Source organism: Vipera berus (assembly GCF_964194415.1).
Source record: "Vipera berus genome assembly, chromosome: 2".
In the NCBI taxonomy this organism is placed as follows: Eukaryota; Metazoa; Chordata; class Lepidosauria; order Squamata; family Viperidae; genus Vipera; species Vipera berus.
Window position 1 is genome coordinate 109,807,294 of NC_138203.1, and position 13,308 is coordinate 109,820,601.

The 13,308-nt window shown below is 46.6% G+C and overlaps 1 protein-coding gene across 4 annotated transcripts in view; it reads right to left on the reverse strand.

Moving 5' to 3' along the window:
• CHD1L (chromodomain helicase DNA binding protein 1 like) overlaps positions 1–13,308 on the reverse strand; it is a 74,661-nt gene that overhangs the window by 55,638 nt on the left and 5,715 nt on the right. For all 4 annotated transcript variants that reach the window (XR_014025196.1, XR_014025197.1, XR_014025198.1 and 1 more), the window contains exon 7: positions 12,960–13,122. Coding sequence is in view for 1 of the 4 variants with exons in the window: in XM_081318248.1 (XP_081174374.1) it covers positions 12,960–13,122 (163 nt within the window). In the remaining 3 variants the exon portion in view is untranslated. The remainder of the gene's footprint in view (positions 1–12,959; positions 13,123–13,308) is intronic.

The following is a 13,308-nucleotide window of genomic DNA, read 5'->3' on the forward strand; positions in this document are numbered from 1 at the left end:
AATCAAGTGAAGCAGTGGGAGGAGCGAGGCCGAAGAAGCAGATTTCTGAAGATCTTCAGGCAGTGCTCCGGAGGCTTCAAGTCGCAAAGGATGGCGACAAAATTCCTGACCTGGAATGTTAATGGCTTGAATTCACCACAAAAGAGGAAGAAAATATTTCAGTATTTGAAACATTTTAAAAATGATGTTGTATGCTTGCAAGAGACGCATATTTGCGTATCTGATCAGAAATATTTGATAAATCTGAGACTGGGTACACAATTTATTGCATCCGCTCCAAAGAAGAAAAATGGTGTAGTAATATATGTGAAGAAGGGTTTGATAGCCAAATTAATAGAAGCAGATATATAAGGAAGATATATTATTATTGAACTTTTGATTGAAGGGAAGAAAATACTTTTAATTGGAACATATGCTCCTAACCCCCCTTCATGGATTACTGCCTTGTCGTGGCGAAGGGGCTTGCGTAATTCAATGAAGCTATGAGCTATGCCGTGCAGGGCCACCCAAGACGGAAAGGTCATAGCAGAGAGTTCTGACAAAACGTGATCCACTGGAGAAGGAAATGGCAAACCACTCCAGTATCTTTGCCATGAAAACCCTATGGACAGTACCAAAAGGCAAAACGATATGACGCTGGAAGATGAGCCCCTCAGGTCGGAAGGCGTCCAATATGCTACTGGGGAAGAGCAGAGGGCTAGTACTAGTAGCGCCAGAAAGAATGAAGCGACTGGGCCAAAGCCGAAAGGACGCTCAGCTGTGGATATGTCTGGTGGTGAAAGGAAAGTCCGATGCTGTAAAGATTTTTTCTCCATAGGAACCTGGAATGTAAGATCCATGAATCAAGGAAAACTGGACGTGGTCAAACAAGAGATGACAAGACTGAACATTGACATCTTAGGTATCAGCGAACTAAAATGGACAGGAATGGGTGAATTTAATTCAGATGACCATCAGGTATACTACTGTGGGCAAGAATCCTTAAGAAGAAATGGAGTAGCCTTCATAGTCAATAAAAGAGTAGGAAAAGCAATACTGGGATACAATCCTCAAAATGACAGAATGATCTCAGTTCGAATCCAAGGCAAACCATTCAATATCACAGTAGTCCAGGTCTATGCCCCAACCACCAGTGCTGAAGAGGATGAAATTGACCAGTTCTATGAAGCACTACAGCACCTTATAGAACTAACACCAAAAAATGATGTTCTTATCATCATGGGGGATTGGAATGCTAAAGTAGGAAGCCAAAAGATAACTGGAATAACAGGCAAGTTTGGCCTTGGAGTGCAAAATGAAGCAGGGCACAGGCTGATAGAATTCTGTCAAGAGAATACGATGGTCATAGCAAACACTCTTTTCCAACAACCCAAGAGACGGCTCTACACATGGACATCACCAGATGGTCAACACAGAAATCAGATTGACTATATGCTCTGCAGCCAAAGATGGAGAAGCTCTATACAGTCAGTAAAAACAAGACCAGGAGCTGACTGTGGCTCAGACCATGAGCTTCTCCTTGCAAAGTTTAGGCTTAAACTGAAGAAAGTAGGGAAAAGCACTAGGCCACTCAGGTATGAATTAAATCATATCCCTGTTGAATATACAGTAGAGGTGACAAATAGATTTAAGGAATTAGATCTGATAGACAGAGTGCCTGAAGAACTATGGACAGAGGTTCGCGACATTGTACAACAGGTAGCAACCAAAACCATCCCAAAGAAAAAGAAATGCAAGAAAGCAAAATGGCTGTCTGAGGAAGCTTTGCAAATAGCTGAGGAAAGGAGGGAAGCGAAAGGCAAGGGAGAAAAAGAAAGATACACCCAATTGAATGCAGAATTCCAGAGAATAGCTAGAAGAGATAAGAATGCCTTCTTAAATGAACAGTGCAAAGAAATAGAAGAAAATAATAGAATAGGGAGGACCAGAGATCTTTTCAAGAAAATTGGAGAAATGAAGGGAACGTTTAATGCAAAAATGGGCATGATAAAGGACCAAAATGGCAGGGACCTAACAGAGGCAGAAGAGATTAAGAAGAGGTGGCAAAATTACACAGAAGAACTATACAAGAATGAGCTTAACGTCCCAGATAATCACAATGATGTGGTCACTGACCTCGAGCCAGACATCCTAGAATGTGAGGTGAAGTGGGCCTTAGAAAAGCTGAGCAACAACAAAGCTAGTGGAGGTGACAGTATTCCAGCTGAGCTATTCAAAATCTTAAAAGACAGTGCAGTAAAAGTGCTACACTCAATTTGCCAGCAAATTTGGAAAACTCAACAGTGGCCACAGGATTGGAAAAGATCAGTTTACATTCCAATTCCAAAGAAAGGCAGTGCCAAAGAATGTTCAAACTATCGCACCATTGCACTCATTTCTCATGCTAGTAAAGTCATGCTTAAAATCCTACAAGCTAGACTTCAGCAGTATGTGGATCGAGAACTACCAGAAGTGCAGGCAGGATTTCGAAGAGGCAGAGGAACTAGAGATCAAATTGCCAACATACGCTGGATCATGGAGAAAGCTAGGGAGTTCCAGAAAAACATCTACTTCTGCTTCATTGACTATGCTAAAGCCTTTGATTGTGTGGATCATAACAAACTGTGGCAAGTTCTTAAAGAGATGGGAGTACCAGACCATCTTATTTGTCTCTTGAGAAACCTATATGCGGATCAAGAAGCAACAGTGAGAACTGGACACGGAACCACTGATTGGTTCAAAATTGGGAAAGGAGTCCGGCAAGGCTGTATACTGTCGCCCTGCCTATTTAACTTATATGCAGAGCACATCATGAGAAAGGCAGGGCTAGATGAATCAAAAGTTGGAATTAAGATTGCCGGAAGAAATATCAACAACCTAAGATACGCAGATGATACCACTCTAATGGCAGAAAGTGAAGAAGAACTAAAGAGCCTCTTGTTGCGGGTGAAGAAGGAGAGTGCAAAACTTGGGTTGAAACTTAACATTAAGAAAACCAAGATCATGGCATCTGGCCCTCTCAATTCCTGGCAAATAGATGGGGAAGAAATGGAGGTAGTGACAGATTTTATTTTCCTGGGCTCCAAGATCACTGCAGATGGGGACTGTAGCCAAGAAATTAAAAGACGCTTGCTCCTGGGGAGGAAAGCCATGGCAAATCTAGACAGCACACTAAAAAGCAGAGACATCACCCTGTCAACAAAAGTGCGTATAGTCAAGGCTATGGTCTTCCCAGTTGCAATGTATGGCAGTGAAAGTTGGACCATAAGAAAGGCTGAGCGCCAAAGAATTGAGGCCTTTGAACTGTGGTGCTGGAGAAGACTCCTGCGAGTCCCTTGGACTGCAAGGCAATCAAACCGGTCAGTCCTAGAGGAGATCAACCCTGACTGCTCTTTAGAAGGCCAGATCCTGAAGCTAAAACTCAAGTACTTTGGCCACCTAATGAGAAGGAAGGACTCACTGGAGAAGAGCCTAATGCTGGGAAAGATCGAGGGCAATAGAAGAAGGGGACGACAGAGAATGAGGTGGCTGGATGGAGTCACTGAAGCAGTAGGCGTGAGCTTAAATGGACTCCAGAAGATGGTAGAGGACAGGAAGGCCTGGAGGAATATTGTCCATAGGGTCGCGATGGGTCGGACACGACTTCGCAGCTAACAACAACAACATGCTCCTAACCAACAACAAGAAGAATTTTATAAATTGCTTCATAACAAAATAATTCAATGGGACTACAAGTCTTGTATTTTAATGGGAGACTGGAATGGTGTGATGGACATGCAGAAGGACAAGAAAGGTTTTTTAAAAAATACTCCTAATCATGCTAGATTAACTAGATCTTTTTTTGATTTGAAAGATGATTTGGAATTGAGAGACATTTGGAGAGAAAGAAACGCGGATGAAAAGGATTTTACTTTTCTTCTGACAGACATCAATCTTTTTCGATGCTCCAAAGAAGAAAAATGGTGTAGTAATATATGTGAAGAAGGGTTTGATAGCCAAATTAATAGAAGCAGATATATAAGGAAGATATATTATTATTGAACTTTTGATTGAAGGGAAGAAAATACTTTTAATTGGAACATATGCTCCTAACCAACAACAAGAAGAATTTTATAAATTGCTTCATAACAAAATAATTCAATGGGACTACAAGTCTTGTATTTTAATGGGAGACTGGAATGGTGTGATGGACATGCAGAAGGACAAGAAAGATTTTTTAAAAAATACTCCTAATCATGCTAGATTGACTAGATCTTTTTTTGATTTGAAAGATGATTTGGAATTGAGAGACATTTGGAGAGAAAGAAACGCGGATGAAAAGGATTTTACTTTTCTTCTGACAGACATCAATCTTTTTCGAGGATTGATTTTATATTGATTACTAATGATTTCTTTTCTAGGATTAAGAAGATCAAGATATGTCCAAGAACTTTATCGGATCATAGTCCAGTTTGGATGGAATTGGATAAGGGTAATGGTGATAGAAGATCTTGGAGATTAAATGAAAATTTATTTAGATATGTAGAAAATGTGGAAGAATGTAAAAAGCAGATGAAAGAATTTTTTATTATGAATATGCACAAAAGCACCTCTATTGAAATGGTATGGGATGCAAGTAAAGTTTACATAAGAGGTGTCTTGATATATTTGAATAATAAATATAGACGTAGAATGGAATTTAAGCGTAAAGAAATAGAGGAGGAAATAAAGAGGAAAGAGAAAGCCTTTACTATGGATCCATCTGATAAGAGGCTAAAAGAATCAATTAATTTGTTAAGAAGTCAGTTTGATATGTTAATGATGGACCAGGTGGCAACTAACTTAAGATTTATTTATTTATTTATTTATTTATTTGTTTTTATAAACCGCCCTTCTCCCGAGGGACTCGGGGCGGTGTACAGAGTAAGGTAGGTATACAGATTGAACAATAGTGAAAAACAATAGTAAAAACAAACTGGGACCCCAATTAGAGCTATCAGGCCAGGCCGGACTGCTGGAACAGGTAAGTTTTTAAGTCGCGCCGGAAGGTGCGGAGGTCGGGGGCCATCCGGATTTCGGTTGGCAAGCAGTTCCAGAGAGCTGGCGCACCCACTGAGAATGCCCTCCCCCTGGGGGCCACCAGCCGACATTCCTTGAGCGGTGGCACCCTGAGGAGGTCCTCTCTGTGGGAGCGCACAGGACGGTGGGGTGCTGACATTGGCAGAAGGTGCTCCCGTAGGTAGTCCGGACCCATGCCATGTAGGGCTCTGTATGTCATTGTTAGCACCTTGAACTTCACATGGAAGGCAACCGGAAGCCAGTGCAGCGCACGGAGGAGAGGTGTGATATGGGAGTATCGGGAGGCTCCCAAGAGTGTCCGTGCCGCTGCACTTTGCACCAGTTGAAGCTTCCGAGTGGATCTCAAGGGCAGCCCCATGTAGAGAGCGTTACAGTAGTCTAGGCGAGAGGTCACAAGGGCATGGGTGACTGTACGTAAGGCATCCAGGTCCAGATAAGGCCGTAGTTGGCGAACTAGTCGAACCCGGGAGAAGGCCCCCTTGGTCACAGCTCCTATGTGATCTTCCAGGGAGAGCTGCGAGTCTAGGAGGACAACCAGGTTGCGGGCCCTATCAACAGGGGGTAGTAACTTGTCCCCGATGTTAAGGGATGGGATGTTCTAAGTATCCTGGCTTGCCGGTACGTACAGCCATTCAGTCTTGTCCGGGTTCAGTTGAAGCCTGTTCCTCCCCATCCATTCCCGGACCGCTTTCAGGCAGCGGGACATTACGTCGAGGGCATCACTGATGTTGTTTGGAGTTGAGATGAAAAGCTGGGTGTCATCAGCATACTGATGGTACCCTACTCCAAAGCTGCGAATGATCTCACCCAGCGGTTTCATGTAGATGTTGAACAGGAGAGGCGAGAGGACCGACCCCTGGGGGACTCCGCAAGCGAGAGGCCTCGGGGTCGACCTCTGTCCCCCTGCCAGCACCGACTGCGAGCGACCCTGGAGAAAGGAGGAGAACCAACGCAGAACCGTGCCTCCCACTCCCAGTCCCCTGAGGCGTCGCAGCAAGATACCATGGTCGATGGTATCGAAAGCCGCCGAGAGGTCTAATAAGACTAGGACAGAGGAATGGCCCCTGTCCCGGGCTCTCCAGAGATCATTCATCAGAGCGACCAATGCCGTCTCCATGCTGTAGCCCGGCCTGAAGCCCGATTGGTTCGGGTCTAGATAAACCGCTTCATCCAGGATCTGAGGAAGTTGGTGCGCCACCACGCTCTCAACAACCTTCGCAAGGAAGCGAAGATTGGAGACTGGACGAAAGTTATTCAATGAGGATGGGTCCAAGGTGGGCTTCTTGAGGAGAGGTCTCACCACCGCCTCCTTCAAGGTGGTGGGGAAGTGACCCTCACTGAGAGAAGCAGAGATGACCGCCAGGAACCAGCCTCGTGTCCCTTCTCGAGCTGCATAAGCCAGCCAGGAAGGGCACGGGTCCAGTAAGCATGTGGAGGAGCTCAACCTCCTCATAATCCTGTCCACTTCCTTAGGAGTCACAGGATCAAATTCCTCCCAGATGACGTCGACAAGACTGTCCATGTCTTGTTCTTCCAGCTCAGCCCAGTTGGAGTCCAGGCCGGTTCGAATCCGAGCAATTTTATCCAGCAGATATTGACCGAATTCCTCGGCTCGACCCTGCAAGGGTTCCTCCCTCACCTCTTGGTTCAGTAGGGAGCGAGTCACCCTGAACAAGGCAGCCGGGCGATTATCTGCGGACGCGATGAGGGTGGAAAAGTAGTTGGATTTTGCCACCCTTATCGCAGCGAGATAAGACCTGGTGAGGATTCTTAATCGCAATCGGTCGGATTCGGGTCGACTGGATCTCCAACGGCTCTCTAGGCCCCGTCTCCGGCGCTTCATCTCCCGGAGCTCCGCGGTGAACCATGGGGCTCGCTGGGATCTGCGCCGGGTCAGAGGCCGCAAGGGTACAACTCGGTCCAGAGCCTCCGTGGCTGCCTTTTCCCAGGCTTCCACTAAGGCATCCGCCGAGCTGTGAGCAGGGAGTGCATGTGCGTCCCCAAGCGCTGCCTGGAAACTATCAGGGTCCATTAGGCGCCTAGGGCGGTACCATCTGGCTGGCACCGTGCACCCACGGTGGGGGGTGGCAAAGGGGAAGTCTAGCCGCAGGAGGTGGTGATCGGTCCATGACAGGGGCGTAACAGTCGTGGCACCCCCACCGATATCATCACGCCACCGTCCAGACAAGAACACCAAGTCTGGGGTGTGGCCTCTCTCATGAGTCGGTCCAGAAATTATTTGCGACAGGTCCATGGCCGCCATGGAAGCCATGAACTCCCGAGCCAGTTCGGACGATCCTCCCAGGGACGGTAGGTTAAAGTCGCCCAAGACCATGAGTTTTGGGAATTCAACCACCAACCCTGAGAGGACATCGAGTAGCTCGGGCAGGGCCGCCGCTGCACGATTAGGTGGTAGGTACGCCAGCAGCAGGCCCAACTGCGCCCCCGGGCCGTATCTCAGTAGGAGAGACTCACACCCGACCATCTGAGGGACGGTGGTCTCTCGCGGGCTAAGGGACTCCCTGATGATAACTGCCACTCCCCCGCCCCTCCCATGAGTCCAAGGCTGGTGCAGCACCTGGAAACCTGGCGGGCAGAGGTCAACCAGGGGGACACCACCCTCTGGGCCCAGCCAGGTTTCCGTGATGCAAGCCAGGTCCGCATGCTCGCTCTCCACTAGGTCACGAACAAGGTGAGCTTTGTTAGCTATGGACCTGGCATTCAGGTAGACCAGCCTTAGCATAGGAGGCTGCACGCCTTCGCTCCCGGGTCCTCCGGGGAAGTACAGAGGGTCGGAGCGTCTCACCGCTTGTACAGAGCGGAGATGAAACTCCCGGTGACGATACGGCCCTCTGTTTGTGCACCTTCTGCCGTTCCCCACCATCCTGGGAATGGGCTGTTTGTCCGTACGCCACTGGGTATTATCGGCGACTGGTCCTCGTTTTACACCGTCGCGAATGGTCGTAGGCCTGGCCTGCGTTATGGTGGCTGGAAGGCGTGCCTTTCCCGAGCAACCATAATCTTCTCCCACCCCCCTCCCTAACCCCACAAAAAACTTAACTAAGAACTTAATCAGGGGCCTCTTGTTGGGCTTATGCTGGAGGCCCCTGACCCTGCCCGGCCATCTCTCAGAGGCCCAGTGGTCGGGCCCGTCATCGAGATTGGGTGTAGTGCAGGCGGGTCGCACCCAGGAGAGGGGGGAACCCCTGAGGGCGTGCAGTACTGTGCTGGAGTATTGAAGGAGCAAAGTCACAAGGGGTTCCGGGAAGGCAGTCCCCTGGATGGTGAATTTGCAGGAGGGTCAAGCCGGGTAGGTGGGTTTCTGGACCGTCACCCTGCCACTGCCACTTGGCAGGGCGAACCCCAGAAGCAGGCCACTCCTCATCCTCTCATGATGGGTTGTGACTCTGCTTCCGGGGGTGGTCCAGAATGTACTCTGGGTGGAGCATACCCCATAGAGCTCCCACCTCTATGGGGTTGCAGGTGTAAGGCCAAGCCACTCTGCCACCGTGGCTTGCACCCAGGCCCGTCATGTCCTGTGGGGAGAGAGTGGGCAAGGATGGTTGAGAGTGGGCAGAAGGCAAGGTGGAGGGAATCATTAACTGGCGTCGGCTTTGGTGGTTCAGCCGCCCAAACAGATTCCTCCCTGATACTCTGGGCGTTGTTCCCGGCCGCAGCTCCATAGGCCCCTATTGGTTGGGGACCGTCCGGAGCGTGACCTCCCAGAGGTATGGGAGTCCCTGGTGTCATGTCGCTGCTGTTGCCGTCTCCGTTCAAGGTGCCTCGTAGAAGGTGGCTCAGGGTGTGGGCCGTAGATGCCTCGCCGCCGCCGCTACCGCCGCTGTCAAAGGCTCCTGGGCAAAAACGGTCGACCGGGACCCAGAGAGGCTGTCATCGCCGCCCTCGCCTTCGTTGCCGCCGTACAGTTGGTCCGCGGCGCCTCCTTTGATCCCTTGGAGACGCCGCCGCCGCCCAGGAGAACGGTTGTGGGGGCCAGGGCATAGAGGAGTCATCGGCACCCATTCGGGACGGCTGCAACGGCTCAGGGTGCAGGCCGGAGACGCTACACCGCGTCCATTGCCCAGCGTCTCCTTTGGTGTGGATCTTTCGGAGGCACCGCCGCCTAGGAGCAGCCCTAGGTGGTCGAAGAAGAACAAGGCACCGACCCCACTCAAGATGACTGCAGCGGTTCAGGGGGCGGACCGGAGACGCCACACCGCTGCTGCTAGCGCCGCTGTCAAGGCCCCTCGGAGGACGGTCGACCGGGGCCCAGAGAAGCTGTCTCACCGCCCGCGTCTTCGTTGCTGCCGCTTCCGTCGTACAGCTGGTCTGCGGCGTCTCCTTTGAACCCTCGGAGACGCCGCCGCTATCCAGGAGCAGATTAGGCGGCCGAGGCAGAACAGCAACTCCGGCTTCGCTCAGGATGGTTGCAACGGCAGCAGCGGCTCAGGGGGCGGGCCAGAGACGCCACGCCGCCAGCGCTACCGCCGCTGTCAGGCCCCTGGGAAGGTGATCGACTGGGCCTGGAGAAGCAGTCCCGGCCGCCGTCGTCTCCGTTGCCGCCGCTTCCGACGCCCAGCTGATCCGCGGCGCCTCCTCTGATCCTCGGAGACGCCGCCGCTGCCCGGGAGCGGATCAGGGAGCCGTGGTAGCGCGGAGGCGCCGGTCTCACTTCAGAGGTTGTACAGCTGCAGCGGCTCAGGGGGCGGGCCGGAGATGCCACGCCGCCACCGCCACCGCTGTTTTAAGCCCCCTGGGGAAGATGATCTCTCTCTCGCTCTCACCGCCGCTGTTGTCCTCGCCGTCGCCTCCGCCTCACAGATGATCTGCAGCGTCTCCTTTGATCCTTCGGAGATGCCGCCGCCGCCCGGAGTAGATCAGGCGGCTGAGGCAGAGCGAAGATGTTGGCCCCATTTAAAACGGCCGCCAACGGCCCAGGCGGTGGGGGGGAGATGTCCCGGCACCCCTACAGCTGATGCGGGGAGGCAGCGGGCGGCACATTGCCCAACTCAGCTGCCCAAACTTCTGACCCCACTCCAGGGGTTTGATGACATCCCTGGGGGGCTCCTGGGGGGACGCCTTACCACTGGGGGGTTACGGAGCTCTCCCTAGCACGTCCGCCATCTTTGGAGCCGGCAAAAAAAAAAAACATCATATTTTTAATAATGCAAATAAATCTGGTAGGTGGTTAGCTTACTTATTAAGGAAAAAACAAAGATCTCGTCATATAGACAAGATAGAATATAGGGGTAAAGAAGTATTTCAGCAAAATCTTATTAAAAAGGCCTTTGTTGAATTTTATTCAAAGTTGTATGCAAGGGATAGTCAAGTTGTAGATATAGATAGTTATCTGCAAGGAGTGAAGATCCCGGCGCTCACACAAGAGCAACGGAAAGAGATGTATCAATTGATAACCACTGAAGAAATTATTTTAGCAATTAAACAATTAAAAGTAGGAAAGGCACCTGGGATAGATGGATTGACTGCTACTTATCATAAAAATTTACAATTAGAGATGGTGGAACCTTTAAAAGAACTGTTTAGAATGATTCAATCTGGAGGGGAGGTACCCCCATCATGGAAAACAGCATTTATAACGTTGATTCCAAAGGAAGATCAAGATCCTGTACAAACCAAAAATTATAGACCTATATCGTTGTTAAATACTGATTATAAGATATTTGCAAAAATTTTAGCAAATAGATTGATGAAGGTTATGCAACAAATGATTTATACCGATCAAACAGGATTTATAAGTGGTAGGCAAATGAAAAATAACGTGAGACACATTGTAAATGTATTAGAATATTTAGAAAGAAATAACCAAGTCCCTGCAGTGCTGATTTTTTTGGACGCTGAAAAAGCTTTTGATCAATTGAATTGGCAATTTTTATTTAAGGTGTTAGAGAAGATGCAGTTTGGGGATAAGTTTCTACAACCTATTAGGGCTATATATCACAAACAAACAGCTCAAATAATAATTAATGGTAGCTTATCAGAAGCTTGTAAAATTGAAAAGGGTACAAGACAGGGATGTCCATTATCACCATTGTTGTTTGTTTTAACATTGGAAATATTATTGATTAAAATACGTAATTCAAAGAAAATACAGGGAATTAAAATTAGAGATCAAGATTATAGACTGAGGGCGTTTGCAGATGACTTGGTTATTACGTTAAGTCAACCAATTCAATCAGTTTTGGATTTAATGGAAATAATTTTACAATATGGACAAGTTTCTGGATTTAAGGTAAATAGACAAAAAACTAAGATATTGTCTAAAAATATGACTATAGAACAAAAGGTTGCTTTAGAAAAACTAATGGGATTTGAAATAGTTAAAAAGGTTAAATATTTGGGGGGCGGGTTTGAACTGGGAATGCTTTATATAGTATTGAAATGTAACTCAATGTCAGATCCCGTCTTGTATTGCCACAACCAATCTCATCCTAGTAAACTTTTCCTTTTGGACAAACTTGGATCCAAGAGTTCTTATTTCCTAAGATATGGATTGGGGTGGGTCCTGACAGAAACACTTTCTCAACTTGAAGTAGAAGGTGAAAAAGGTCTGGCCATTTCAAATAAGCCATCAATCATCCACAATCAATTTATTCAATTGACACAACAAAAGAGAGATGTACAGTAAATGAAATAGAGGTACAGTATTGTAAGACTGGCATATCACATAATTAGATTAACAAATCAGGGCACCATATGTTCTATGCATTTATTCTTTATATTTTCTACACTTTAATGCCAGTATCATTAGGCTAAGGCACATTTTAGCTAGTTTCAGTACATTTCCTGGGTAATGTGTGTGATTATATGAGTATTACAGATAATTGACTATTTTAGATTTTAGCTTATTTATTTAATGGCTACTGACCTTAACACATGAGATTGTGTGATTTGATACTTTAAAAAGAGCTTCATATAGCAAACATATAACTTATGGCTATAATTGGTATGACTGAAAACTATAGTAGTCTCATTTAAGGATAAATCCACTAAAATTAATAGGGTTACAAAAATTAACAACTATAAATTTCCCTAATTTCAACTGGTCATTTTAAGAATTCCATGATTCAGCAGTATGACATAAGGCTGATGAAAGCTGTTGTATGGGGAACTATGCATGTTGTTACTACCAATACACAAGTGTTATATTAAAACATATTAAATGTGTCATTTAGATTCCCAGCACTAATTATGCATGCAATAATGATCCATAATCTTACTGTAGTCTGAACTTTTTCTCAAGTATGGACCAAATTCAGTACCTTTTAGGTGGTCCTTGGGACAAATACTAAGTTATGACAGTACTGAACAAAGAAGCTTATAGCCAGTCCTCAAAATTGCAGTGGTCACAGTGTCCCCACAATCATATGATTGAAATTACAACAGATGCAGTGTGTTAATAGTTGTGTGATGACCATTTGTGACCTTCACTGCTGGCTTCCAAAAAACAAATTCAATGTGGGAGCCCGCAGGAAGTACAAGTTGGGGTCACGTGATAGTGTGCTTAATTTGCTTAATTACTACAACCAGAATTGCAGTTAAGTCAGCATGGTGACCGTATTGCTTAGCAATGAAGTATTCAGTGCCAATTACAGTCATTAACTGAGGACTATCTGTACTTAAAAATAAGCTTGCCTAAGAGACTTTGTATTTCCCCAGGGCAGCAACTGTATACAGCTGTATGTAGTTGCATAAATTAAAAAGTAAAAAAACCACCCTAAGCATCTTTTATAACATTAATGAAAAAAGAAACAGCACAAAGATGAGGTCCATGATATCATTTTTAATTCTTAATTAAAAATTGGAGTATTTTTGGTTCAAGTGCAACAACAGTAGCATAATAAAAAAAGAAACCTGAATCCCAACTATTCACATTCTGCAATCAATCTCAACTTTCTACTTGCCTGTTTCAGTGTCTTTTTCAATTTCATGGTAATAGCAAACAAATTCTTCTGCCAGTTCCTTGGGAAATATAACTGGTTCAATAAAAGCAAGCATGGAATATAACTCTTGAAGATTGTTCTGAATTGGAGTACCAGTCAGCAGGAGATGGAAATCTGTTGAATACTAAAAGATGTTCTGTTGTTTAGCATTTACTTTTTGCATTATTTGTTAGACAACCAGGGATAAATCTGTTTAAAAGTAGCAACATTGTTACATTATGTGCAATCTTTACTCACAAATGATCACCAATTGATGCTAGGGTTAATTTTGCTTTGTATTTATCAAATATATTTTTATTGCACAATGACC